Raw genomic sequence first — 27,823 nt, 5'->3', positions numbered from 1 at the left:
CCACCTCTCCCACCTCTCATTTTCATGTTCACTGGTACATATTATTTTCCCTTTCCTTCTGCTGCTGCTAGAGCTTCTCTCCCTTGTAACAAGTGCAAAGTTCTTATTGTAGATCTGTATACTTCGAGCAAGACCAAGCTGATCAGGATAAACTCATGAAAGACTTGAAATAGTTTTGGTTGACTGCTTTCAATGACTCTAAAAGAATGCAAATGATCAGCTGTCTGCAGTGAATATAAATCCATTTCCCACCATCCAGTTAGAGTGGAAGAAGCTTCTTGAATAAGGAGTGAAATGTCTTCAAAGAAAAACAAAGTCCAGTTGCCTCCTGAAAAAGCATGTTTGGGACAACCACATCCTGGATGACTGAGAATCTCCACAGACATTGCTAATAAATACTTTTGATAGCAGCATTAAATTATAGCGCTATGCTGTGGTTCTAATTCTGATTAGTTTGCAGAAAACATTTGTAATTTCTTTATGTTGAGAAGAGGACCCAACTACTTCTAACAGCAATAAAGAGTATATATAATACACTGAACCCTCTTTAAAAAAAAGTTCAGTAATTTTCAGCTGTATTTAAAATGTAGACCTCATGACCATAACAACTGAACAAAGGATCCTATTTTGTCCTCCTACTCTCCCCCAAATCAGGTCCCTGCTTTTTATATATCTTGGATTAATAATTCTGGAGAACGTGCCCATTATTTTTGACATCCTGCTTTGTGTGAATGAAGATATTTCCCACACAATGGATGTGGGAGTTTTCTCTTTGACGATGCTCCTTTTTGCTATTTTAGTGTTGAATGCTTTGGGAAAAGGGATTGTGTGAGTGTAATTTTTTCCATTAAATTTTTATTCTAATTCTATTTTCCTGAAAGATGCTTGCTATGTATAATAGCATAAGAGAAAAACATTGTTTTGAGGAGAGAATTTTTGGTGAAAATATTTTAAGAAAGAAAATGTTTACCTGTTTTCCATATCCCTATATTCTTCTCCTGCAAACTAAGAAGTTAGTGCAAAAGCATATTTAAAATGTGTTCTTAGTATAACATGTAATTTGACTTGTGGTGGTGGGAGGGGTTATGTCATTAAAATAGGATGCATCAAAAAGAAATTACTAGGTTTTGTTTAATTCACAGTTCTTTTGGGTTAGTAACTCTGCCCAAAAACAATAAAATCTTGGTAATATCTTCATATATCATAAAAATAAATGGCCGATTTATCCGGATAATATCAGGCAAAGAGTATGCGATGATTTCAGTTACACTGACAGCTTGAGCTTCTGTTCCTTTCTCATCCACCTCAATGCTTGCTCTTTGAAGAATCTAAAAAGAATGGAAATATAGGGAGATTTTTAGCAAGATGCTCATGTTTCCTATCAACTGGTCTGCCTCTTCAACGCAGATTTCTACTGACTGAAAATTGAGCATGCATACATTTTTTTCACTTATGTGGAAGCAGCATCCTAAATCCACAGCTACAAACACTTTTGTCTCCATAAGAACATACTGGGGATACGCCAGCATTGAATTTTAAAAGATAAACATTCTGTAGAGGGGAAATTAGGAAAAAGGAAATTAAAAGGGGCAGTCAAAAAGATCCAATCTCTCCAGACTTCTGGACATGACTGAATCTTAAAAGTCACTAGGATAATTAACGAACACAGTTAAGGGAATTATTAGCAGGAAGCAGGTTTCCTCTAGGACAGTGGTCCCCAACCTTTGCGGCTAACAGCTTGGCTGGGGGGGAGAGGGGAACTGGGCAGTGTGAGTGGTGGGCTGGCACACATACGCACAGCTTGACTTGTGCAAATTGAGCTGTGCGTGTGTGTGAGCACAAGTGCACGCCGGCCCTCCGCTTGCATGAGTCAAGCTGAGCACGTGCACGTACACATGCCAGTGCCCACCGCTCACACGGTCTGATTCCGAATAGGCCACAATCTGATTCCAGATAGGCCATGTCCCAGGTTTTGGGGGTCCCTGCTCTAGGAAATGGAGAGAACAAGTGAAACATACAGAAATGTACAGAAGTGACATCGACGGTATTAAGGATAGGACTACCAGATTTGAGCTGCAAAAATCACTAGGTGTCAGCAAAGAATTCAGTGTTTTCCATCCTATACAGATGTTTGCAGCCCAGATTTGTTATCCCTAAACAAAGGAAGCATAAAAGAAAATTTGTTCAGCATTTTGCTAAATACATGAAGACCAGCAATTAGACAGACAGGCAGAACCAGGGGTGGGTGGCTGGCTAGTAATGGTAGTAATGGAGGTTAGGTGATTGTAGAAAATCTAAATGAATTGATGGTCTTTTTGCAAAGGATTTTGAGCAGGTACTTGATCATGAACTCACTTTTTCAAGAGAAAGAAACATTTGAAAATGAAGAATATATATTTATATATCCGGTAGTGATAATTAGTGATACAGAGCTAGACCATATATGGCAAGAGGTCATTGAGCAGAACAGTCTGTTTAATAGTAGTTTGCCAACAACATTCTCTGGACCCAAACTAAAGGCAGTATTGTTTGGTTGAAAGCAATACAATAGTCAATGGTACTGAAAATCACTGAGAGATATATAAAGATTAGTAGAGTCAACTGTCTCAGATCAAATCCTTACAAAAGCCATTTTCTAGTTGAATAAGATAGTTTCAGTTGCATATATCAACAAAGGTTGATTGGAATGAATTCAGATAATCTCATCCAGTAAGATCTGAAATTCGGAAGGTCTTGCACAGTGTTACTACATAATACACAGGATCGGCATACATATTATCAATAACATGGATTAAATCATGTTTCCTTAGCTTGTTACTCTCTACAACTGATGGTATTGCAATTCCTAAAACTACTAGCTATCATGATCTTGACTGCTGTAACTATGCTGGAAATTTTCAAACTATAGTCAGATATATTGAATTGTAGTCAAACTCTTTGGCAGGTTCAAGTCACTGAGAACTGAGAACTAAACTAGATTCTTCCCCATAGGCCACTATGTATAATATTAAATATTAATATTTTAAAATAATACATATCTATCATAAAATAAATAGTATGCAGCTGGTAGAATTTGGGATGCTATTTTTCTGGGTTGTAGACATTTCCTGATAATCTGATTTCCTGATAATAAGATGGAAAACTAAAAGGGATAGTTGCAGAGGATCACAGTGCAGGTAGATTGGATTATTTAGCATGGAATGAGAGTTAAATTCTGAGCCTTTCCTACTCTTATCAGAACATGTAGGTTCATGCTATTCTAGTAATTTCTGGTTAAACTTGAATATTCTTAGGAGTTAAATACTTGTCTCATTTCAGTAAGGTTAATCTATAGCACTTATCCGAAATGGTTCTGGACATGGATCACTCAATGAGGTCGAATTTTGTAAGGGCAAAAACACCATGTCTACAAATGCAACATCAATGACTAGGCATGATACTTTTTTTTAGATCTATACAGATCATGAATCGATGCAAGCCCCATCAGCTATGATCATGTAACTCAGGGGTGTCAAACTGCCGGCCCGTGGGCCAGACGCATCATCCAGAAGCTGTGCCCACCCAATTCCCGGCAATGGCAAAACCGTCCCAATATGTTGCACAATGTCACGTGACATTGCGAGTATGACATGTCTGATGTAATTCATCAATTTGTGAACTATAAGATCCTGTTTCTTTTTTCTATTGCCTCCAACTAATTAAAATTAGAGAAACCCACGTTTAGCAAGTGGGTCTCCAGTAAATGAATGGGTCATGTTACTTGTTAAATATGTTTGGTTGAACAATATAGTAAGCTGCAGAATTAACCAATTATTTTTTTACCTGTGATATTTTTACGAATTTGTGATTTGTGAGATGGCTTAGGTCTGCTTTATAAGAGAAAAGATCTTTAATTCCCAAATCCTGAAGCAGCTGATCCATGTGATATGTCTGATCTAGTTTGAAGCTTGGAAGGTAAATATCCATTTTCCTATAATGCAAACAAATATAAATGCAAGTTGAAGGAAAATGTGCATACACTGGCGAAGATAAATAGCAGGCAGTAGAACATCTGCATATTGTTCCTCTCTTTCTGGATGCCATGAAAATTTGAGCACCAATGATGCAAAGACAATGATTGTGACAAGTCTTGCTTGAATTAATTGGATAAGTTCAACTTGTGGAAGAGGAAACTATATGAAAATCAAGACATTTGGAAGGCTTTCATAAAAATGATGCAGAAGATTTTATAGAAGATATAGACCTTCCTAAATAAATAAAAATGATCCTTTTTCTTAGTAGACTTGGTAATAGGGAACTCAATGTCTTTTATTTATTTCTGATGAAGCGATACATTGTAAAGATCAAAAGGCTGTCTTTGGGAAATTTCAGTGGCCCATTCCCAGTGTTAAATATTTGGTTCTTGAGGCATTAAGTGAGACGAAGTGTTGAAACAGCAACAAGTTTATTCTAACTCAGAACAGAACAGAAGCAAGCTAATAGCTGCTGCGCAGCTATTTATATGGTTGGCCTCTAGGCGCCAACCAATAAGTTTAAAGTAGCAGTTTCCTGCCCCAAACCTAATTATCAGCCTGCAGACAACAAGTCTAGCTCAGCAACAACAACCATTACATAACATACGGAAAATAGGTCAGACATTAAGCAAGCAGTCAGATATTAAGCAAGCAGTCAGACATTAAGCAAGTGAGTTAAAACAGATAAGGCCAATACATTACACCCAGTTACTTCCTTTTCTTCCTCTTCTTGACATTTCTTTTTTTTCTTTTATTTTTATTGAAAAGCTTTACAATTTTTAAATACAATAAACTCCCTCCTCCCTCTCCCCTCTCCCCAGCCCTCCCCAGCCCTCCCCTGACATTTCTATTGTCATTTCTTTGTTTGAGTAGTCATTTTAATTTGTACTACAGGATTTTCTATCCAGGATTTTAGGAATAAAAAATGTGAAGTGATTGCTATGACTTGTACCTGATCTTCATGGTCTTAAGCCAAGATTCCACAAGTTCATTGGTTAAATCATCTTCAACAAACATATAATCAGCTTCCTTCACAGGGATAACAATCAGCATCTGCACACTTCCTTTGTATGGCAGCTTTATCACATAACACTGCAAGGTCTTATCGAATGTGGCAGCAATTCTGTCTGTTTTGAACATCATTGGCACTTGGACAGTTCTGTAATTATCTATATAAAAAGTTTCCAGCTCTGTAAGTTTAGCAGAAAATGGATGTAGCCATTTGCCTGAAAATGTAAAGAAGTGCAACATGTTATTTTATATTATAATATAATCCAGAATTATTGAGGGGAAAATTTAACAGTAATCCAGACACAAATCAGCCTGATTTACTTCAATTTAAAGATGAATTTGTGTTCTTCCATAGTATGACTGAAACTTTAAATCTATAGTGCACTCTTACTGTATGCTTGAATCTTTGGTTCCAATCCAGTTACAGGGGCTAATGACAGCTTCATATGAGATTCCTTTTCATAAATAGGAGCTGCACATTAACTAAGTCTCTTGTTAGAGAAGTAGTGATTAATTATATGAATCACCAGTTCAATCCAGCCCCATTTCATTTTGAAAAGCTGATAAATGCTACTGCTTACTTTTTCATACTGACTAGCTCCATGCATCAATGTGCATTTCTGCTTCACTATCACAGATTAATACTGTAGTGTTAGTGAGCTCCATGATCAAATGGAGACTTAAATCTGGACTTCCTACCACTTGAGAATAATCCTACTGAGTATATTTAATCCAATATTCATTCGTTCATTCATTCATATCTTAACAATTATCCTGCTCTAACCATTTCTTGGTTCTGGCATCACCTACTTTGTTTGCAATGCCCAGGCAGAATATGGCCTCAAGTGAGAAGCCAGAGGCACCACATTTGCTATCTATGCTATTGACCAGTTTCCTCTTTCTATCAGGAATAAGGTCTCCCATTCCACCACCATTCCCAGCACAACTTTGTGGGATCAACAAGACTTCTTTGAATAGTTATGGAGGCAGAATAGCTATGGAGGCTCCATCACAATATGTTTTTGTCTCTTAAAAGCTATTGCCTTAATATTCAATGTGATTATGCCAATTCTTCCCCCCCTACCACCACCCATCCACCAAGAAATATTTAGTTACCTCCCTGTAACCTCCAGCTACAATGGGTGGCATCCTGCATGCTTTCCAATTGCTTAAAACACACTGAACCCTCTAGGATTTAAACCACCCCTTTATGTTCAAGATAGCAGATGTACTCATCCTCCCTCATCTCTCAGCAACACACTTCAGTGCAACTTTGCAATTAGAAAAGAATCTGAGCAAGAGCTAAAAATAAGAGGAGTGAAATTAGCAATATTTAATTGCAATAGGCTTTTTAGTTGCCATGGAGCCCTTTTCAAATATTTGACAGGCAACAAGCTATGCTGGAAATATCTTTCTGATCCCATTCACTACCCTTTTTTTGGTTATAAAAGAGACAGAAAAATGAAATTCACGATATTCATAAAAAATTAGAAATTCAGCAACATACAGCCCATGCAAGGCATTACTTAATTGACCCTTCCATGAAAATTGCAAGGAGGTATAATGAATCTGCACATCTGTATGAGTCCTGGCCTGGCTTCAAAATCATATTTATGGAATATTTGGTAGGGGGAAAGAATTCACTCGATAGTTTCACTACATTCAGCGCAAAGCATATACAGAACTCTGTACACAGAACTCCTTCTGGACTTACTGTTGCATTCACAAAACTCAGAAATGGCATAAGGAGGCATTGTCTCAACCCACTTTCATATATAGCAGGGGTGTCAAACTCAATTTCACTGAGGGCCGCATCAGCATTGCAGTTGCCCTCAGGGGGATGGGTGGGTATGGCCTGGGTGGGCGTGGCCTACTGGGTGGGCGTGGCTAGAGTGCGTATGGCCTACTGGGTGGGCATGGCCAGCTCTACATCATTTGCATCAAGGGTGCCTATGGGGGCCTGGGCAGGAGTGGGACAGATCTGAGGGTCTCTGGCAGAAGGAGGGTCTCTGGGCCAGGGCCAAGGCAGTGGGGGCCGTTCCCTCACTGTTTCCAGGATGGCTTCGCGGGCCACATGAAACCACTTCGCAGGCCAGATCTGGCCCCCGGGCCTTGTGTTTGACATGTCTGATATATAGTATTCTTCATCCCTACTGTAGGTCTCTTAATATACTGTATTAGTGTGAAAGAATTAGTGTGCCATTTGAATTTCCCTTAAATACCATTTTTTAAAAAAAATTAACTGGATTTTTCCTTCAGCTATGTCCTGAGTTCAGACAAATAGGATAAGAAACATGCTAATATGCTAAATGATTACACAGCAATATTTGCATATCCACTTTTCCAGATCCCTCCTTCTCTATCTGGTTCTCAGGTCACAGAAACCAGGACCTATGCTGGCTGGAGGTCCTAGCAATTAAGATTTTAAACTATTAAGAGTTACCAGGTAGGGAATATCATGCTCTATTTTACTATTGTAAGCTATAGAAAATTTAGTTTCTCACTCCTGATTTATACAATAATTGTTTATTAAAACTTGGGGGATCTTTTATGTGTGTAGGGTCAACTTCAAAGAACTTTTGAAGAGTCATTTAGGTAAAATGTACCATGTTAAAATTGTGTCAATCAATCAATTAATCAATCGATTGATTGATCAGTCAACTTCCCTCTGAAATTATGGTAATTCTGGCCCAATTAAAAATAGAGTTCTGAATATTTCGTAGGGATATTCAGAGGCTTTGGTAATTTCAGGTTTTTCCAGTGACAAGTTCTACAAAACCATGAGGAATTTATATATCATGAAGGTAGTCCTCAACTTATAACCAGTGGCTATTCAAAGTTATGACAGACCCCCTCCCAAAAGCTACTTGGTAAAGCTGTGGTGGCACAGTGGTTAGAATGCAGTTTTGCAGGCTAACTCTGTCCACATTCAGCAGTTCAATCCCGATGGGGCTCAAGGTTGACTGAGCCTTCCATCCTTTCGAGGTCAGTAAAACAAGGACCCAGATTGTTGGGGGCAATATGCTGACTTTGTAAACTGCTCAGAGAGTGCTGAAATGCATATTGGAGCAGTATATAAGTCTAAGTGCTTTTGCTCTTGCTCTTGCTACTTACGACCATTTCCTGACATTAAAGCCACGGCAGCACCCCCTCTGTCACTCGTCCTTAGGAATGCTGCAGTACCCACCTGCCTATCTTCCCCTATCTATCTCCCTCCATGGCCTCCACTGGGTCTCCGCAGGCCTTGGCCTGCTTCCCATTCCACATCCTCTTCCTCACTTATCTTTGAATGAAAGATAGCAAGCCACTTTGTTGCTGGGTCACGTGGTATGATCTGGAAGTGGCTGCCATTTTCTGAGTGGCTCCATTGAATTGTGGTTGCTCAGAAAATGATGGCCACTTCCAGATTCATGTCACATTGCCCAGCAACAAACAACCCCAAGAAGTAGGAACAGTGGTGGGATTTAGCCAGTTTGCACCACTTCAGCAGAACTGGTAGCTAATTTTTTGTTGCCCATGCCCAGAGTGGACTTCTGGAAGTGGCATCCACACAGAGAACCAGTTGTTCACATATTTGAATCCCACCACTGGGTAGGAAGCAGATCATGGGATGTCTCAGAGAATGAGTGATATCTTAAGAGGCCTGGGACAGGTGGGATTAGGCCTGCTATAGGCCTCCAAAGGATCCCCCCATCCCCAAGGCACCCATACTCTGCTTAAGGACCCACATAGTCATTTAATGACCGAATCAAGGAGAATAGAGGATAGTGGTCATTAAGCGAAGCTGTCTCACTTAACAGCTGTCACAACATCCAACCATAATGGACAGGTTCATTATGGCTGTAGGTTGAGGACTACCTGCAACACTATATCTTAGATTTTTCACCTGTTATGAAGGCAGAGAATTACCTTAAATTTTACATGAAATAGCACTGTATATTACTGGAAGGTAAATAATTTTCATTAATGTACACACATTTCTCCTACCACTGGCAACATTTGCACTGCAAGTTCAAAATAAGAAATGAGGACCAAAAATGATAATAGCCTTTATGCATGGAAATATCAGTGAAGTTAAAGTATGCAGATGAGAAGGATTATTGATGTGAACCAATTGGCCTTTCCATCCATAAACAAAACATACAGGAAAAGGAATAATAGCTATGAGAATGGACCCTTCTGTTGACACACTTTGGGGGACTAAGTTAAGGAGGGGTTGCCCACATTTTTACAGAGACACTCTTATAAAGCTACTGTAGCTGGTGCCCTGAGCTCTCCTCTTTAAAAACTATGAAAGAATCAATGAAAAGACATTTACCTTGAAATAGTATGTAGTTCAGCAGAATGATTTTAGTATGCTGATCAAAATCACGAAACAGTGTAGGGATTCCCCCTCTTGTGTTCTTTTTAATGTGCTCATTGATCACTTTTTTGGCAAGAGTAGAGTTGCGGAAATCAACTGACAAAAATTCCATGTCAAAGTATTGTTTGGACAAGTTATGGAAAGCATTCTTGATCTGAAATTCTTCCTGGATGAAAGAGAAGCTATTCTGCGAAACAGTGAACTCTTTATTTTGGGTGATGTTTAGCCTTAGTTGTTGGAACAAAGTCAGGAACGCTTCATCTTTTTCTTTCAAAAATGGCAGATTTAGAGTTTGACTTATTTGCTGGCAGGTTTCCCCTTCTGAAGCCAACATGAATATTGCTAGAGCAAAAGATAGTGACAGTGGGGAGAAGAAGATATTGTTGTCATGCTGCAGTGCTATTTTCCTGTAGAGATTGAAACCAAAATTGTTAATGTTTTCTGTGAAATTGTGCAAAGAGACTAATGGTGAGGGGCTTTCTCTAGATGACTCTTGAGTAGTATCATGTGGATAATGTTTATCAGAATTGTTGAAAGGGAAGAGATTTAACACTAAGCTCTGTGGTACCTCGACTCCTGATTTTTTTGCAATTCCATTTGATAAGTACGTTTCAGCAATCAGTCCAAAGAAGACCAACAAAAATTTAGCTTTCATTTTGCACTGGTTACTTCTTTCTGGTGAACAGAGTAAATATAAATTGATGACACAAGTTATTATTGTAATTAAAAAAGAAATGATGTTTTGGCATTTGGAGGATATAATAGAACCCCATCCAATTCATTTATCCCATTTATCCCAATATGTTTCTAACGGTAACATCAATGGGATTATCTAATGTTACTTTATTTCACATTAAGCTAAATTAAGATTAGAAATCTTCCCAAATTCACTTAGTTTTCACTCTTACACTGAAACAACCCAACACACTAATGAAAATACTAAAGACATTTCTACATTATTTCATATGTAAAAGGCCTTTCTAAAGATGTAAACATTTAATAACAGAATCTCCATTAGATATGGAGCTGATGGCAAGACAATTTTATGTAATCTAATAATGGAAGCTCCGTTGACCAGTAAGAAAGAGATTCTAGGCAAATTGGCTTAGTCTGTTCAGTCTGATTAGATCGTATTTTAAAAGAAGGACACTTTGAATGCACTTTTTAAAAAACCTTGATAACAATATATAAATCATTTCCATTTTGCAACTCATAATACTTTTCATTATAATTTTAAATTAAATTCAAATGCTTCTATCTTACCCGCAGGACAGCCTCTTTTTTAATTTTCTGAAGCCTGAAAAAAAAACAAGTTACAACATTAAGTGGAATGGTGAGGTAAATATTTGCTATTCCAAAGTGTAGGTCCATAGTTTTGTCTGTTGTAGATTAACTGGATTATAAACAGGGATGCTTTTGTTTTGCCACAGAACAGTTTTAAAGATGAAATAACCAGATTCCAGTAAGTAGGGTCTGTTGGGTAGCTGGATTTAAAATTAAAGAAATAAACAATCATAAAGGGAAGGATAATTGTCATATTAAAGGGCTGTTCACAATCTCTAATTGAAATTAATCAATCATTGATTGCATAGTACCAAGTGCTGACCTGACTATATCCCTCCTAATTATGAAAACAACACTGTTTCTTTGTTTTTCATATGCTAAATGTTCTTCTGTCTGAAACTGTGTACTTTCAATCCATTTCAATACACTGATGCCAAGATGTCAATATTTATTTATTTATTTGTTAAATTCATTTGCCACCTATCTGGCTAAGGGGTTACTCTAGGTGGCAACATAGAGTTGCTACATTTCCTCTTTTACTGTGTTGAGTTTTCCTGTGTTCATGTTTCTTATGTTTCAGATTCCCACTGTAATTCTGTCTTTGTAGCTTCAAATTTTCTTTTGATGTATGGAAACATCAGCAACTAAAGATCCCAAAGATTTTAACCTAGTCACATCATAAACACCCTTAGTATTCCAAACATCCTCAGCAATTATTCAATAGGATGTTGAATGCCATCCATCCTGAGAGTCCCATCATGGAGCAGGGATTAATACTAGATAAGCCACCAGACAGAAAAAAAATACTCTAATCAAGGAAAAGGAGGAAACCCCACCCCTACCAAAGCAGGCAGGGGAAACTACTGTATTGTTGTTGTTAGCTGCGAAGTCGCATCTGACCCATCGCGACCCTATGGACAACGTTCCTCCAGGCCTTCCTGTCCTCTACCATCTTCTGGAGTCCATTTAAGCTCACGCCTACTGCTTCAGTGACTCCATCCAGCCACCTCATTCTCTGTCGTCCCCTTCTTCTCTTGCCCTCAATCTTTCCCAGCATTAGGCTCTTCTCCAGTGAGTCCTTCCTTCTCATTAGGTGGCCAAAGTATTTGAGTTTTAGTATGGCCAGGGAGGGTGTGGCGTACTGGGTAGGCGTGGATAGAGTGCGTATGGCCTACTGGGTGGGCGTGGCCAGCTCTACATCGTTCGCATCAAGGGTGCCTATGGGGGCCTGGGTAGGAGTGGAACAGATCTGAGGGTCTCTGGCAGAAGGAGGGTCTCTTGGCCAGGGCCAAGGCAGTGGGGGCCGTTCCCTCACTGTTTCCAGGATGGCTTCACGGGCCACATGAAACCACTTTGCGGGCTGGCCAGGCGAGCCAGCCGAATCTCAGCAACTGCTGCACCTATTCTGCAGAACAGACTGACTCTGGGGTGGGCCAACCAGGTGAGGCCAGCCAGAGTTTTTCCATCCCCCTGGACATTGGTGCACAAGGGGACATGGGTCTACCCAGCCCACTGGGTAAGCTGGTAGACCACAAAGTGAGGGGAACTCCAAGGCATTCCTCTAGGCCACACAAGCCTCCTGCGTACCTCACAGACTATACTGTAAAATAAAGTGATGTATAGTGTTGTGAAACTTGTACCACTACCTACAGAAACTGGGGCATCTTGAAACTGCCAGTACTGCTTTGTAAGCATGTTCATGAAATGTTGTTTAATCTCATTGTAGTCCTTACTGCATTGGTAAACTGTTCAGACGTTGTTTAATCTCATTGTAGTCCTTACTGCATTGGTAAACCGTTCAGACGTTGTTTAATCTCATTGTAGTCCTTACTGCATTGGAAAGCCTTTCCGACGTTGTTTAATCTCATTGTAGCCACCTTGAATGTATAAGTATTATTATTTATTATTTTTGTTATTATTTCATTACGTTTGTTGGGAGTGATTCATAAGTCTTGACTGCTGTTAAGACTATTTCATGGGTATCATAGTTTGATCTAAGAAGGGAGGGGTGTTATTTATTGGGCTTGTGGTATTACACCACGTGCATTGCTGGAGGAGCTAACGGCTCTCCAGCAACCCAGACAGGCCGTCTCCGGTCCTGCAATTGGTCAGCCCCAGGCAGCAAGCGTGGGTTCAAACCTGTTGGCTGCCACCTAGGGACTAGGCTATATATTGTGGCCGGGTACGGCTCAAGCTTCAGTACAGTTCCAGCAAGAATAAAAGAATGAGTTTCTCTGTACTCAGTCTTGTGTCATCATTTCTGCTCACCAGAGCCCACGACTTAACAATCTCCTTCTTAATAATGTAAGTATATTTTGTTCAACCAAACCTCAAAAGGTTGCAGAATCTTGGCCTGGTTTTTAAAACTCTTCAGCCTTGGTTAGTAGGCCATCACCTAGACTGGATAGTACAAAAATTATCCATATGGTGTTTCAAGAACAACTTCCACCTGAACATCGGCAAGACAAAAGAGATGGTGCTAGTCTTCTGGAGGAAAAAAGAGGAACTTGCCCCACTTTATATTGGGGGGGGCTGTGTGGAGAGAGTTTCCTCCTTTAAATTTCGGGGAGTCTACCTCTGTGAAGATCTTACCTGGAAAGTTAATACAACCCAGGTGGCCAGAAAGGCCCAACAGAGACTCCACGTCCTCAGGGTCTTGCGTAAGAACAGAGTAGAACAACAGCTAATGACCCTCTTTTACCAGTCTACTATAGAGAGCGTCCTCTCGTACTGTATTGTGGTTTGGTATGCTGGTCTGACAGCTGCGGATAGGAAAGTATTACAGATGGTGGTGAGCACAGCACAAGACATTGTGGGCTGTCCCCTGACACCACTGGATGACATCGCCAGGGCTCGCTGCCTTGGAAGAGTGAGGAAAATTCTCAGGGATGACTCACACCCTGGTCGGTATCTCTTTATTCTCCTATCATTGGGTAGGAGATATAGGAGTATAGCCAGCCGTACTAACAGGTTGAAGAAAAGCTTCTATCCTTGGGCTGTTAGGCTCTTGAACAGGAAATAATTTTATAAATTTTATGTATGATTGACTTGCGAGGCCAGTGTGTTGTGCAATTAGCTCACATGGTGTAATAAGATGGAGGGTTTGTTGTCACTGTGAATTGTGGGGGGGCACAAAGGGAGGCTCAGCCAATCTCAATGTATACATGGTTGTACTTTGACAATAAAGGTTCATTCATTCATTCAATTGGGGAAATCAAGAAAATCTCCCAGATGTCAGTGCAAAGTCACATCACATCTGTGTTATTGCTAAGAAAAGGATATGGATATGTCCAAAATTTGAGTCCAGCTGAAAGGACTCAAATTCATCTTTTATTTAACCAGTGAATATCTTGGACAGAGGACAGAGAACTAGGAAATGGGGGGGAGGGAGGAGACCTAATCAGCATCCAGACAGTATTATATTACTGTATATTACTATATTTCATCCACTTCAGAGTCATTAGGCAGTTTGAAAATAAATAAATGCATAAAGAAACGTTGTTTTCTATATGTTTTACAACATTCTCACATATTTTTTTCGGGGGGGGGGCTTTTAGGCTTAAGCACTTCTTTGTGCAACTGGGTTCTTGATTTTCTTACTAACAGACCCAGTACGTGCGAGTTGGAACAAAAATTTCTAACACCATTTTCTTGAGCACAAGTTCTCCTCAGGGCTGCGTCCTAACTCTGCTGCTGTTCACGCTCTTGACCCATGATTGTTTTGCTAGGTTTGCACCAACCATATTGTGAAGTATGTGGACAGTAGCGGACCTTATTCAAGATGACAATGAGAGTGCTTAGCGCAAGGAAGTTGAGGATTTGGTGAACTAATGTAAGAAAAACAGCTTAGTTTTAAACACTGGAAAACCAAAGAGATCATTGTTGATTTCAAAAAAGGCAGGCACTCGAATATTGCCATATCCAAAAAGTGGTACAATCAGTGAAAAGGTTGAATAGCCCTGTTCTACACAACCTCTTTAGGACTGCATGATACACTGTCTTATGGAAATTCTGCATTCCCAGTTTCACCCTAGGAAGCTCTTCTGAGTAAAGAAGAAAATCCTTTCAAAAATAGTCTTGGTGATCCACATCCCAGGCTTGTCCAATTTAAAATAATTTGTTGCATTGTGGAGCTCAACAAATAATGAAGACAGAAAAAATTGAGTTTCTGTGATGCTGCATTTGTTAAAACAAAAAGTGGAAGGGCACTGGTCTGATTGCATTTGATAAATGGTCTAGTAGTTAATCTTGATTATCAAAAAATGTATCTTTTTGTATTTTTGGACTATTTTCTTCAATTTTCTCTTTGGTCTACAGACAATCCTCCTGAGCACTCTCTCATTTATTTAGTTTTTTCTATTTACAAACCATCCGTTTCATATGAGGATTCACACAAGAACCAAATTGGTTTATTAACTTTCCTTTGCAGAAAAAAACCCCCCTCTTTCTTTGAAATTCATGTTCCAATGATACTTTATTTTTGAATTGTATTCAAAATCCAATGCACTCTGGGGTTTTGTTGTTTTTTATGGCTGCATTGGGTTTTTCACATTGCCCACAAATGATATAACATCGGTTGCTTTATCAAAAATCACGATTAGAAAAGGACGATTAAATGTAATCCTTGGAGGCATTGACATAGGAATGGCTTCTGCAGCAGTGGCTCCTGCTGCCTCAGTTCCACTTTCATCAACAGTTATCACAGCTTTGTGGGTAACCTGAGAAGAAAGGAAGAAAAAGTTTGAAATTTGGAGTAGAGAAAAATATTTCAGAAATGATGACAACTTGTTACACTGATCTGTGAGTTTGCAATACTAGAACTATATTCACTTTCTCTGTATTGTTCCAATTTTAGCCTATGTACTGCTGAAGTCAGTTCTGGATTCTCCTTAGGAAAGATTTTAAACCAGTGTTCTTCAACTTCTGAAAGTTGAATTCCACACATCTTATAGTTGCCAACTTCGAAAAATATTTCATTGAACAGTTATGAAAAGAAGGTAAAATATAGTCATTCAAGACAAAAAGGAGAGAAAGGAACCAAAGAAACTCTATTTGTTATTAGAATCAAACAGTACTGAGGAATAGTGAATAGTTTTTAAAGTTCCAAAAGTGAATATAGTTGGTCAATATTTTGGTTTAAACAAAGAAAAGTTTATAACTAATGCATATTTTATTCAGATCACTTTCAACACCATCTTTCAAGTAGAGAGAGATCAGGGCAGAAGCCTGGGCCTAATACTGCACAGGGCTACTATGAGGCCTCCTCTAATTCAGCCATTGACAAACTGAAGATTAAAATAGCCATTCTAGGCACCATTTCCAGCTCCCCAAATCATATTGCCCAGAGTCTTCCCTGATCCAGAAATGAGTTTCTTGGATTGTTAAATTGGATCACCACAGTTCTGTGTTCTGTCCTTTCAAAAAAAAGTTTTAGACAGATTTTGTGCTGTCCAAACGTATGCATTTGTTCACTGGAACTGTGTAGAAACCATGATCAAATTAAAAGGTAAAGGTAAAGGTTCCCCTGCACATGTGTGCTAGTCGTTTCCAACTCTAGGGGCCGATGCTCATCTCCGTTTCAAAGCCGAAGAGCCAGCGCTTGTCCGAGGACGTCTCCATGGTCATGTGGCCGGCATGACTAGACGCCAAAGGCGCACGGAATGCTGTTACCTTCCCACCGTAGTGGTCCCTATTTTTCTACTTGCATTTTTACGTGTTTTCGAACTGCTAGGTTGGCACAAGCTGAGACGAGTAACAGGCGCTCACTCTGTTACGCGGCACTCAGGATTCGGCCAAACTGCCGACCTTCTGATCGACAAGCTCAGCGTCCTAACCCACTGAGCCACCGTGTCCCTGTGATGATCAAATTAGTTCTCTGCTAATATGGATTGATCAGGCTAGTCTGCTATTTATACTGCAGTTGATTTTTTCTTTCAATTCCTTAGTCTAATGAATCCTTTTGATAACCACAAGAGAAATAGATGGAATATGTCCAGACACACTATATTTCTCCCTCTAGATTCAATTATAAGCGATGTACATTTAGGAAAGGAAACAAAGGTTTCAAAAGAGGTCAGGTGTCTTCCAGGTGTTACGGCCAGTAGGGACAAGAAGTGTATATGTAAGAAAGTCAAGAATGCCAGCAAGGACTGTGATGTGGATGCTATTGTACATCTTCACACTAATGATCTGTCCCAAGAAAAACCAAATGCACAGGTATAATATAGGAGGTACCTTGCTCAATAGTAGTAACTGTGAGAGGGATCTCAGAGTCCTAATGGACAATCACTTAAATATGAGCCAGCAATGTGCTGCAGCTGCTAAAAAAACCAACACAGTGCTAGGCTGCAATAACAGAGGGATAGTATTAATACCACTTTACAATGCCTTGGTAAGGCCACACTTGGACTACTGCATCCAGTTTTGATCACCACCATGTAAAAAAATATGTTGAGACTCTAGAAAGAGTACAGAGAAGAGCAACAAAGATGATCAGGGGATCTGAGGCTAAAACATACAAGGAACGGTTGCTGGAATTGGGTATGTCTAGTTTAATGAAGAGAAGGACAAGGGAGACATGATAGTAGTGTTCCAATATCTCAGGGGTTGCCACAAAGAAGACGGAGTCAAGCTATTCTCCAAAGCACCTGAAGGCAGGACAAGAAGCAATGGATGGAAACTAACCAAAGAGAGAAACAACTGAGAACTAAGGAGAAACTTCGTGACAGTTAGAACAATTAATGAGTGGGACAACCTGCCTCCAGAATCTGTCAATGCTCCAACACTGGAAGTCTTTAAGAAGAGATTGGGCAGCCATTTGTCTGAAATGGTACAGGGTTTCCTGCCTGAGGAGGGGGTTGGACTAGATGACCTCTAAGATCCCTTCCAGCTTTATTATTAGATATGTTGCAGTTGGTGCAATTCCTATTCTATGCATTTTATTGTTGCATTTTTCCATATATTTTTTAAAAGTCAATTTCACTTTCCCTGTCATGTTCCTGCGACTTTCTGGGTAAAGACAGATGCATCTTTCTAAGTTGGCCAGTGCTTTTTTTTAAGAGTTAGTTTAAAGAAAAACTGAGCCTGCCATCTCAATGTTTATCCTCTTTGTAATGATGAACCCCCTTCATGGATTACTGCGTTGTCATGGCGAAGGGGCTTGCGTAATTCAATGAAGCTATGAGCTATGCCATGCAGGGCCACCCAAGATGGACAGGTCATAGCAGAGAGTTCTGACAAAACGTGATCCACTGGAGAAGGAAATGGCAACCCAACAAGAATGAGCTTAATGTCCCTGATAATCACAATGAGGTGGTCACTGACCTCGAGCCAGACATCCTAGAATGTGAAGTGAAGTGGGCCTTAGAAAAGCTGAGCACAACAAAGCTAGTGGAGGTGACAGTATTCCAGCTGAGCTATTCAAAATCTTAAAAGACGATGCAGTAAAAGTGCTACACTCAATTTGCCAGCAATTTTTGAAAACTTAACAGTGGCCACAGGATTGGAAAAGATCAGTTTACATTCCAATTCCAAAGAAAGGCAGTGCCAAAGAATGTTCAAACTATCACACCATTGCACTCATTTCTCATGCTAGTAAAGTTATGCTTAAAATCTTACAAGCTAGACTCCAGCAGTATGTGGATCGAGAACTACCAGAAGTACAGGCAGGATTTCGAAGAGGCAGAGGAACTAGAGATCAAATTGCTAACATACGCTGGATCATGGAGAAAGCTAGAGAGTTCCAGAAAAATATCTACTTCTGCTTCATTGACTAGGCTAAAGCCTTTGATTGTGTGGATCATAACAAACTGTGGCAAGTCCTTAAAGAGATGGGAGTACCAGACCATCTTATTTGTCTCTTGAGAAATCTATGTGCGGGCCAAGAAGCAACAGTGAGAACTGGACATGGAACCACTGATTGGTTCAAAATTGGAAAAGGAGTCCGGCAAGGCTGTATACCGTCGCCTTGCCTATTTAACCTATATGCAGAGCACTTCATGAGAAAGGGAGGGCTAGATGAATCAAAAGTTGGAATTAAGATTGCTGGAAGAAACATCAACCTTGGTGTTGAGCCTTGGTGGAGCAGTGGGCTAATGCCTCCTTAAGTAACACCAGCTGCCTGCAATTAGTGCAGGTTCGCATCCCACCAGGCTCAAGGTTGACTCAGCCTTCCATCCTTCTGAGGTAGGTAAAATGAGGACCCAGATTGTTGGGGGCAATTAAGCTGACTTTGTAATAATGCCGCTTGGGGGTGTGTGAAAGCCCTAATAAGCAGGCATATACATAGAATGAAGGCTACTGCTAAGCTTGTAAGCCGCCCTGAGTCTTCGGAGAAGGGCGGGATATAAATGGAATTAAAAAATAAATAAAAAATCAACAACCTAAGATATGCAGATGCTACCACTCTAATGGCAGAAAGTGAAGAGGAACTAAAGAGCCTCTTGTTGCGAGTGAAGAAGGAGAGTGCAATACTTGGGTTGAAACTAAACATTAAGAAAACCAAGATCATGGCATCTGGCCCTCTCAATTCCTGGCAAATAGATGGGGAAAAAATGGAGGTAGTGACAGATTTTATTTTACTGGGCTCCAAGATCACTGCAGATGGGGACTGTAGCCAAGAAATTAAAAGACGCTTGCTCCTTGGGAGGAAAGCCATGGCAAATCTAGACAGCACACTAAAAAGCAGAGGCATCACCCTGTCAACAAAAGTGTACATAGTCAAGGCTATGGTCTTCCCAGTTGCAATGTATGGCTTTGAAAGTTGGACCATAAGAAAGGCTGAGCGCCAAAGAATTGAGGCCTTTGAACTCTGGTGCTGGAGAAGACTCCTGCGAGTCCCTTGGACTGCAAGGCGATCAAACCGGTCAGTCCTAGAGGAGATCAACCCTGACTGCTCTTTAGAAGGCCAGATCCTGAAGCTAAAACTCAAATACTTTGGTCACCTAATGAGAAGGAAGGACTCACTGGAGAAGAGCCTAATGCTGGGAAAGATTGAGGGCAAGAGAAGAAGGGGACGACAGAGAATGAGGTGGCTGGATGGAGTCACTGAAGCAGTAGACGTGAGCTTAAATGGACTCCAGAAGATGGTAGAGGACAGAAAGGCCTGGAGGAATGTTGTCCATAGGGTCGCGATGGGTCGGACACGACTTCGCAACTAACAACAACAACAACAATGATGAACATTCATGAACTGATGCCAAAAAGATAATCTGATGCACATATTTTGCTTACAAAGGAACAATTGAAAGGGAAAGTTCTTTTTTGCAAGGGTGAGACTTTTCAAATAGCCCTCCCCCCTTGACATTGCTGCTGTGAAATATGCATTCATCTTGCTGAAATCCTGTCTGAAATGATCAATATGAATGTTTTACTTACTTCCGACAATTTCAAAGGCTGCCCGGTGACTCCAGAGAGATCAGCATGATCAGTAAAGATTTCAGTAATACCAAGCTGGGAGAGGGGTTCCTTTAAGCTGTATGTGGCTGAAATATTAAACTTGGGGAGGGAGACCATTGCTGTACCCCTTCAGAAAGACAGAAAGACATTTTCATTCTAGACATCAGAAAGTTAACAAATATACTCTGTAATATTCCCTACAATCAGTAAAACAATCTCTCTCAGTCTCTCTCTCTCACACACACCTCTCTCTCTCTCTCACACACACACACACACACACCACCCATAACAAAGCCATCATTGTCAAATGGAAGCTTGACTTTTAACAGAGAAATCCTTGATATTAGTTGCTATCATAACAACCATTATCAATCTGTTTAAAATATTTGAGTAGAACCAACAGGCATTGTTGTCAAAATGAATATCAGACTTGATTGAATGAATAAATTTATAGGTTGCTGCACCCAGACATGAGTTTAGGTGGCTTAAAACTAAACTAAAACATCAAGATTTAACAAAGTCGAACAAACAAAATACCAAATATTTAACAACAACAACAACAACAACAACAGTTACTTCTAACAAGCTTGAAGTAATTTCATCCAATAGTTAATACAGGTAGTCCTTAACTTACAGCAGTTCGTTTAGTGACCATTTGAAGTTACACTGAAAAAAAGTGATTTATGACTGTTTTCCACACTTATGACCATTGCAGCATCCCCATGGTCACATGATCAACAACAACAACAACAAATTCAGATGCTTAAGACAGTTACACTGTCCTGGAGTCAGGTGATCACCTTTTGTGAATTTCTTACTAATTGTGAATTTCTAACTGTGGATTGAGAACTACCAGAAGTACAGGCAGTATTTCGAAGAGGCAGAGGAACTAGAGATCAAATTGCCAACATACGTTGGATCATGGAGAAAGCTAGAGAGTTCCAGAAAAACAACTACTTCTGCTTCATTGACTATGCTAAAGCATTTGATTGTGTGGATCACAACAAACTGTGGCAAGTCCTTAAAGAGATGGGACTACCAGACCATCTTATTTGTCTCTTGAGAAACCTATATGCGGGTCAAGAAGCAACAGTGAGAACTGGACACGGAACCACTGATTGGTTCAAAATTGGGAAAGGAGTCGGGCAAGGCTGTATACTGTCGCCCTGCCTATTTAACTTATATGCAGAGCACATCATGAGAAAGGCAGGGCTAGATGAATCAAAAGTTGGAATTAAGATTGCCGGGAGAAATATCAACAACCTAAGATATGCAGATGATACCACTCTAATGGCAAAAAGTGAAGAGGAACTAAAGAGCCTCTTGTTGTGAGTGAAGAAGGAGAGTGCAAAAGTTGGGTTGAAACTAAATATTAAGAAAACCAAGATCATGGCATCCGGCCCTCTCAATTCCTGGCAAATAGATGGGGAAGAAATGGAGATAGTGACATATTTATTTTCCTGGGGTCCAAGATCACCGCAGACAGGGATTGCAGCCAAGAGATTAAAAGATGCTTGCTTCTGGGGAGGAAAGCCATGGCAAATCTAGACAGCACACTAAAATGCAGAGATATCACCCTGTCAACAAAAGTGCATATAGTCAAGGCTATGGTCTTTCCAGTTGCAATGTATGGCTGTGAAGGTTGGACCATAAGAAAGGCTGAGCACCAAAGAATTGAGGCCTTTGAAGTATGGTGCTGGAGAAGACTCCTGCGAGTCCCTTGGACTGCAAGGTGATCAAACCGGCCAGTCCTAGAGGAGATCAACCCTGACTGCTCTTTAGAAGGCCAGATCCTGAAGCTAAAACTCAAATACTTTGGCCACCTAATGAGAAGGAAGGACTCACTGGAGAAGAGCCTAATGCTGGGAAAGATTGAGGGCAAGAGAAGAAGGGGACGACAGAGAATGAGGTGGATGGATGGAGTCACTGAAGCAGTAGGCCTGAGCCTAAATGGTCTCCAGAAAATGGTACAGGACAGGAAGGCCTGGAGGAACGTTGTCCATGGGGTCATGATGGGTCAGACACAACTTTGCAACTGACAACAACAACAACAACTGATTTTTGCTCTCAAAAAGTTACTCTCATTCTGGTGTGCCTTGTGGTCAGGCACAGAAATTTGGATATATGTGCATTGGTCAGAAAGTATTTTTTTTAACCACTGTTTATTACTGTTGTATTTCCAAATAGAGGCTGTCCAAGGTAGTTGCTATAAAAGGGCTCTCTGTATTAGGACATGTCTGCTGATTGCCTAAAACAGGGGTGTCCAATCTGGGCCATGACCCAGTACCAGACTGTGACCCATTCAAAACTGGGCCATGGAAGCGGTGGGCCAGCACACACATGTGCACAGCTCCACTTGTGCGAGTGTTGGGCAAGTGCATGCATGCAGCTCCATTCGTATGAACAGAAGGCATGTGGGAACTGCATACACTTGCCCACCACTCGTGTGGAACCATCTCCTCTCCCTCTCTCACTGGTCTGCAAAGCCAGAGAAGTTGGGGAATGCTGGCCTAAAGTGATAGCTTGTGTGACCCCGCTCCCTCCATCACAGTGTAGAAAGATTGCTTAAACAATCAAAGAGGAAAAGGAGAAAAAAAGTGATTTACAGTGATCATCCGGTGATTGTGTGATTGTCATTTGCAACCTTCACAGCCAGCTTCCAAAAAGCAAAGTCAATGGGGAAGCTGGCAGGAAATTGCAATCACAATCACAGTCATAAATTGATTAGACTAATAGCCTTATTTGGAATTGATGAACTGATGTTACAAATCAGGCACAGTCTGATGTTTCACTTTACAATAGAATTGTTGGTCCAAATTATGAACCATTAGTGAGTACTACCTATAATTGGAACTCTTGATTTGATTCAGATTCTTCTTTTGATCCAGTTCAGGTGATCTATTTGATCGATTTGATCTGAGAAAGGGAATTAATTTGCAGTGGCTGCATGGAAGATCAAAATCTACAAGATGGTCACCACAGTGTCAAAGCCCCAAAGTTTTTTATAAATGCAAATACAAAGGAGGAGGGGTCTCTGTCATGATGTCACACTCACTGTCTTGCAGTCACAGATATTGCCCTACCTTCTACTCTCATACACATGGGACAACACTAAGAGATGCACCATAAACACTAGTGAGACATGCACAGCTCTAGGTTGCTGGTTTCTAGCTTAAAATCAACGCTCAAAAAGCTTCAGGAAGAGTATAGCACAGAATGCACAGACCTTGAAGTATGTTTACATATCTTTAAGACTATATTAAATTTGGAGAAATATAGGATCAATAAAATAAGGCTTACCTGTGTACATTTTCTGCCCATTTCGTCAGAGTGTTTATTGACAGAGCCTCATCCAATTCCTTCTCTTTTTTAGGATCAGGCAAAACAAAAAATGTGGTAGCTGTACTGTTGTAGTCTATCTTCAATACTGTGCAAGACAGCTGTCTATCAAAATAGAAGTAAAACCAACCGGTCCTGTGCATCATTTGAACTTTGACAGTTGTGTTGTGATCCACAAAGAAGTCCTCTTCCCTTGTGAGCTCTGGATTGAAAGGAGTCTTCCAGTTGCCTAAAGAGAACAAAAGAGGCCCACAATAATATTTGGATAGGAGTATCGTACCTGCATAAGATGAACTAGATTCACCTCCAAGAAGATGCTGTGATCTTCTTTGCTGAGGCAAAAAGATGGCATGATTTAATTAGTAAGATGCTCTGCATTCATTTGCTTACGCTGACCAGCATTTGCAAAGATGGGATGAAGATGGTACGATTTCTGCACATCTGCAGCAAATGCTGGTTAGACAGTGAAGCAATGGAGGTCCAGCATTGCTGTCAGAAGAAAAGGGCTGTGTAACTTCTTCCATGATATATTTTATTTAAGTTTTTGTTGATGATTTAACAAAGGTGATTTAACACCCATTCTAAAATATGCACAGCCGCAAAGACCTATAGGCTATTCACACAGAGAGATGAGCAGACTTCTTTTGAACAGTCTATTCATTTCTTTGTTTGTTTGTTTTTAAAGTCTACAAGAGTGCATTTTAGTTGCATTTATAATCCAATTTTATGAAGAATTGGAATAATGGCCACTATTCTGACATAATATCAGTTATAACACTTTGAGTAAAAGGGCTCTTAGGTGCTTTTAAAAAATTGGAACCACCATTCCTAAAATGGTTCCACATAAGTGAAAAACCATGTAATTTAGTTACAAACAATACACAGTTTCTGTTTCCTACAACCCCCTGGAGTGAAGTAGTTACATGAGAGCTACATAAGATACTTAAATTTCTGTACTGGGCTAGTTTTTCAGTGCATGTACTTTGTATTGATAGGAAATTAGGGTTTTTTTCTGAATTGGAGCAATTCCACCCCTCTTTCACCAAAAGGCTTTACTCTGCCTCAATAGCACCTTTGGATATTTCCTTTAGTGATGGAATCTTCCCTTTTCTCTGTGCAAGTTTAAAGTTACCTTTAAAGAATATGTAGTTTGTGAGAAGAAAGACAGTTTCTGGGTCAAGAGCCTTGACTAGTTCCACAATTTTTCCATGTGTTTTTTTCTTTATATAATCATTGATCTGTTTTTCAGCTTCTTTTGGTTCCTGAAACTTTGTGGCTTGGATTTCTGCATCATAGAATTCCTTAATCTTATCTAAAAATGTCTGCAATGGTTTTATGCCTTCCTTTAGAAACAGGCCCTGTCCAACATCTAGCTTGAAATCCTTCTCTGAGTGTGTGAGCTGATGGAGAAGATCATGAAAGGCCTGGTGGATCTCATCTTCCTGAATGTATGTCAAGTTAAAACCAAGGCCCTTTAAAATCTGTGCATTGGTATTTGATTTTGTCCCTAACAACAGAATGGAAAGCAACATAGAAATGCTGCAGGGTGAGAAAACAATATTCTTGTCCTGTGATCTTGCAGACAATATTTTGTAGAATTCAGTTGCAAAATGAGCAATATTGCTCTGGATCTTGATAGCAGCTTGAGGGTCATCATGATCGTTGTGATGATCGACATCGTGGTGGCCATGGCTGACGAGAGAAAACACTATCAAGGCCAAACACAGATGAATGATTCTGTTCATCCTGCTGATAATTTGTTCTGGAAAGGAAAATAGTGATAAAGAAGAGGGATTTTATTTTATCATAAACTGTGTTTGTAAAATACCTTTTTGTTACAGAGTTGCAGTCTTTTGGTTTCTAGCTGAAAGCCAGCATGAAAGAATATTGGTGATAAATTGTTATTTTTTTCAAGTCAAGAATATAGTAATATAGGTTTATGCTCTACTTATTTCAAACCCATGTCATGTTGTGGTCATGACCATTTTGGGTACATTTTTGAGCTATCTGCAGTACAATATATACCTAGCTAGTTTTATGAGGAATAAACGTGAAGAAGGCCATTTCCTTTGAGAGGTGTATGACTTTAAATCCAGCTACACTATTACCAGCAGATGAAACAGGGGAAAACTTGCATGACTGCTTACATCTTATTCAGGACACAGGTAAAGGTAATACTGTAATTATTCCATAATGGAACAGCCTGCCCTGGGACATGATGGACTTGACTGGATCTATTTCAACAGAATTGAGATGGATATCTGTCAGCACTCAATATTGTAATTGTGAAGTCTAGTACTGGGCAAGAGATTGGAGATTTTGAGCGCTCTCCTGCTTCATAATCCAGTGGTTTCTACCCTGCTGCCTTTCAGATGCCCTTGGACTATCACTAATAGAATTTCTGAATGACATGGCAAATGATTTGAGGTTGAGCCCTGCCATTTGTAAATCTTTCAGTGCTTGCTGTCTTACTTGAAATTCTGTAACTCAGTTACTAACTATTACTGAACTAAACAAATATCGATGGCTGGCTGAACTGGTTGTTTTGCTTTCAGTAAATAATCCAGCAGGTCTAAGTTCTTATGGCCATATAAGTTCTTATGGCCTTTGCCCAGGTTCACCTGGTACACCAGTTGCGGCCCTACCTGGACCGAGATGCCCTGCGTACAGTCACTCATGCGCTCGTGACCTCCCGATTGGACTACTGCAACACTCTCTACATGAGGCTGCCCTTGAGGACCACTCAGAGGCTTCAGCTGGTGCAGAATGCAGCCGCGCGGGTTGTGATGGGGGTCTCCCGATACTCCCATGTAACACCTCTACTCCGCAAGCTGCATTGGCTTCCGGTTGCCCTCCGGGTGAGATTCAAGGTGCTGGTGATGACCTATAAAGCCCTAAATGACTTGGGTGCGGGATATCTGAGGGAACACCTGCTGCCAGCATCAAGCAAGATTACAGTTTGCCAAAATGTACTTGAGTAAGCCAAAATCCTTCTGGGAAAACGTCTTGTGGACAGATGAGGCCAAGATAGAGCTTTTTGGTAAAGCACATCATTCTACTGTTTACCGAAAATGAAATGAGGCCTACAAAGAAAAGAACACAGTATGTACAGTGAAATGTGGTGGAGGTTCAATGATGTTTGGGGTTGTTTTGCTGCCTCTGGCACTGGGTGCCTTGAATGTGTGCAAGGCATCATGAAATCTGAGGATTACCAAAGGATTTTGGGTCACACTGTAGAGCCCAGTGTCAGAAAGCTGGGTTTGCGTCCAAGATCTTGGGTCTTCCAGCAGGACAATGACCCCAAACATACGTCAAAAAGCACCCAGAAATGGATGGCAAGAAAGCGCTGGAGAGTTCTGAAGTGGCCAGCAATGAGTCCAGATCTGAATCCCATTGAACACCTGTGGAGAGATCTTAAAATTGCTGTTGGGAAAAGGCACCCTTCCAATAAGAGAGACCTGGAGCAGTTTGCAAAGGAAGAGTGGTCCAAAATTCTGGGTGAGAGGTGTAAGAAGCTTATTGATGGTTATAGGAAGCGACTGATTTCAGTTATTTTTTCCAAAGGGTGTGCAACCAAATATTAAGTTAAGGGTGCCAATAATTCTGTCCAGCCCATTTTTGGAGTTTTGTTTGACATTATGTCCAATTTGCTTTTTTTCCCTCCCTTTTTTGTTGTGTTCCAATACACACAAAGGGAATAAACCTGTGTATAGCAAAACATGTGTTCCTGCAATACTTTTCTGTGAGAAATACTTGACTTTCTGGAAAAATTTCTGGGGTGCCAACAATTTCGGCCATGACTGTATGAGAGGAGTCCTAATACATTTGAATAACAAGTATAGACGTAAAAAGGAACAAAAGTGAAAGGAGTTAGAAGAGGAAATAAAGATGAAGGAGAGGTTACTTATCTTGAACCCAGCTGATAAGAAAGTGAAAGAAACAATTAACATATTGAAAAGGCAGTTTAATATGTTGATGGCAGACCAGGTGGCAACCAACATACGATACACTAAACATAATACTTTTTATAATGCTAATAAGCCAGGTAGATGGTTAGCTTACTTGTTAAGGAAAAAAGAAAAGTCTCGGATGATAGAGAAAATAGAATATAAAGGTAAAAAGGTTTATCAACAAGATATTATCAGAAAGGTATTTTCAGAATTTTATTCGAAATTATATGCAAGTGATACAATTCAAAGTATAGATATAGATAAATATGTACAAGAGGTGAATATTTCTAAGGTAACTCAAGAACAGCGGGATGGAATGAATCAGTTAATAACTTCTGAAGAGATTGTTTTAGCAATTAAACAGTTGAAATTGGGTAAATCACCAGGGACAGATGGATTGACAGCTAGTTATTATAAAAATTTGCAGTTAGAAATGGTGGACCCTTTGAAGGACTTATTTAGAACAA

The 27,823-nt window shown here is 40.1% G+C and overlaps 2 protein-coding genes and 1 long non-coding RNA gene across 3 annotated transcripts in view; 1 reads left to right on the top strand and 2 right to left on the bottom strand.

The window, feature by feature from the left end:
- The window catches only part of LOC310650755, an 852,012-nt gene that overhangs the window by 336,122 nt on the left and 488,067 nt on the right, over positions 1-27,823 (top strand). The gene's annotated exons all lie outside the window — the stretch shown is intronic.
- Positions 1,137-10,042, bottom strand: SERPINA10 (serpin family A member 10; the record flags this gene model as incomplete). Its single annotated transcript, XM_083379470.1, has 4 exons — positions 1,137-1,328; positions 3,823-3,970; positions 4,966-5,239; positions 9,343-10,042. The coding sequence occupies 4 exons, from the start codon at positions 10,040-10,042 to the stop codon at positions 1,137-1,139; spliced, it is 1,314 nt and encodes a 437-aa protein (XP_083235596.1).
- LOC310632443 (alpha-1-antitrypsin-like) lies at positions 15,198-25,151 on the bottom strand (the record flags this gene model as incomplete). Its single annotated transcript, XM_083349665.1, has 4 exons — positions 15,198-15,389; positions 20,047-20,194; positions 23,368-23,635; positions 24,539-25,151. 4 exons carry the CDS (start codon positions 25,149-25,151, stop codon positions 15,198-15,200), a joined length of 1,221 nt encoding a protein of 406 aa, XP_083205791.1.

Source organism: Vipera ursinii (assembly GCF_947247035.1).
Source record: "Vipera ursinii genome assembly, chromosome: 1".
Classification (NCBI taxonomy): Eukaryota; Metazoa; Chordata; class Lepidosauria; order Squamata; family Viperidae; genus Vipera; species Vipera ursinii.
Note: the sequence above shows the minus strand (reverse complement) of the source record. Positions and strands in the feature narration are given on the sequence as shown.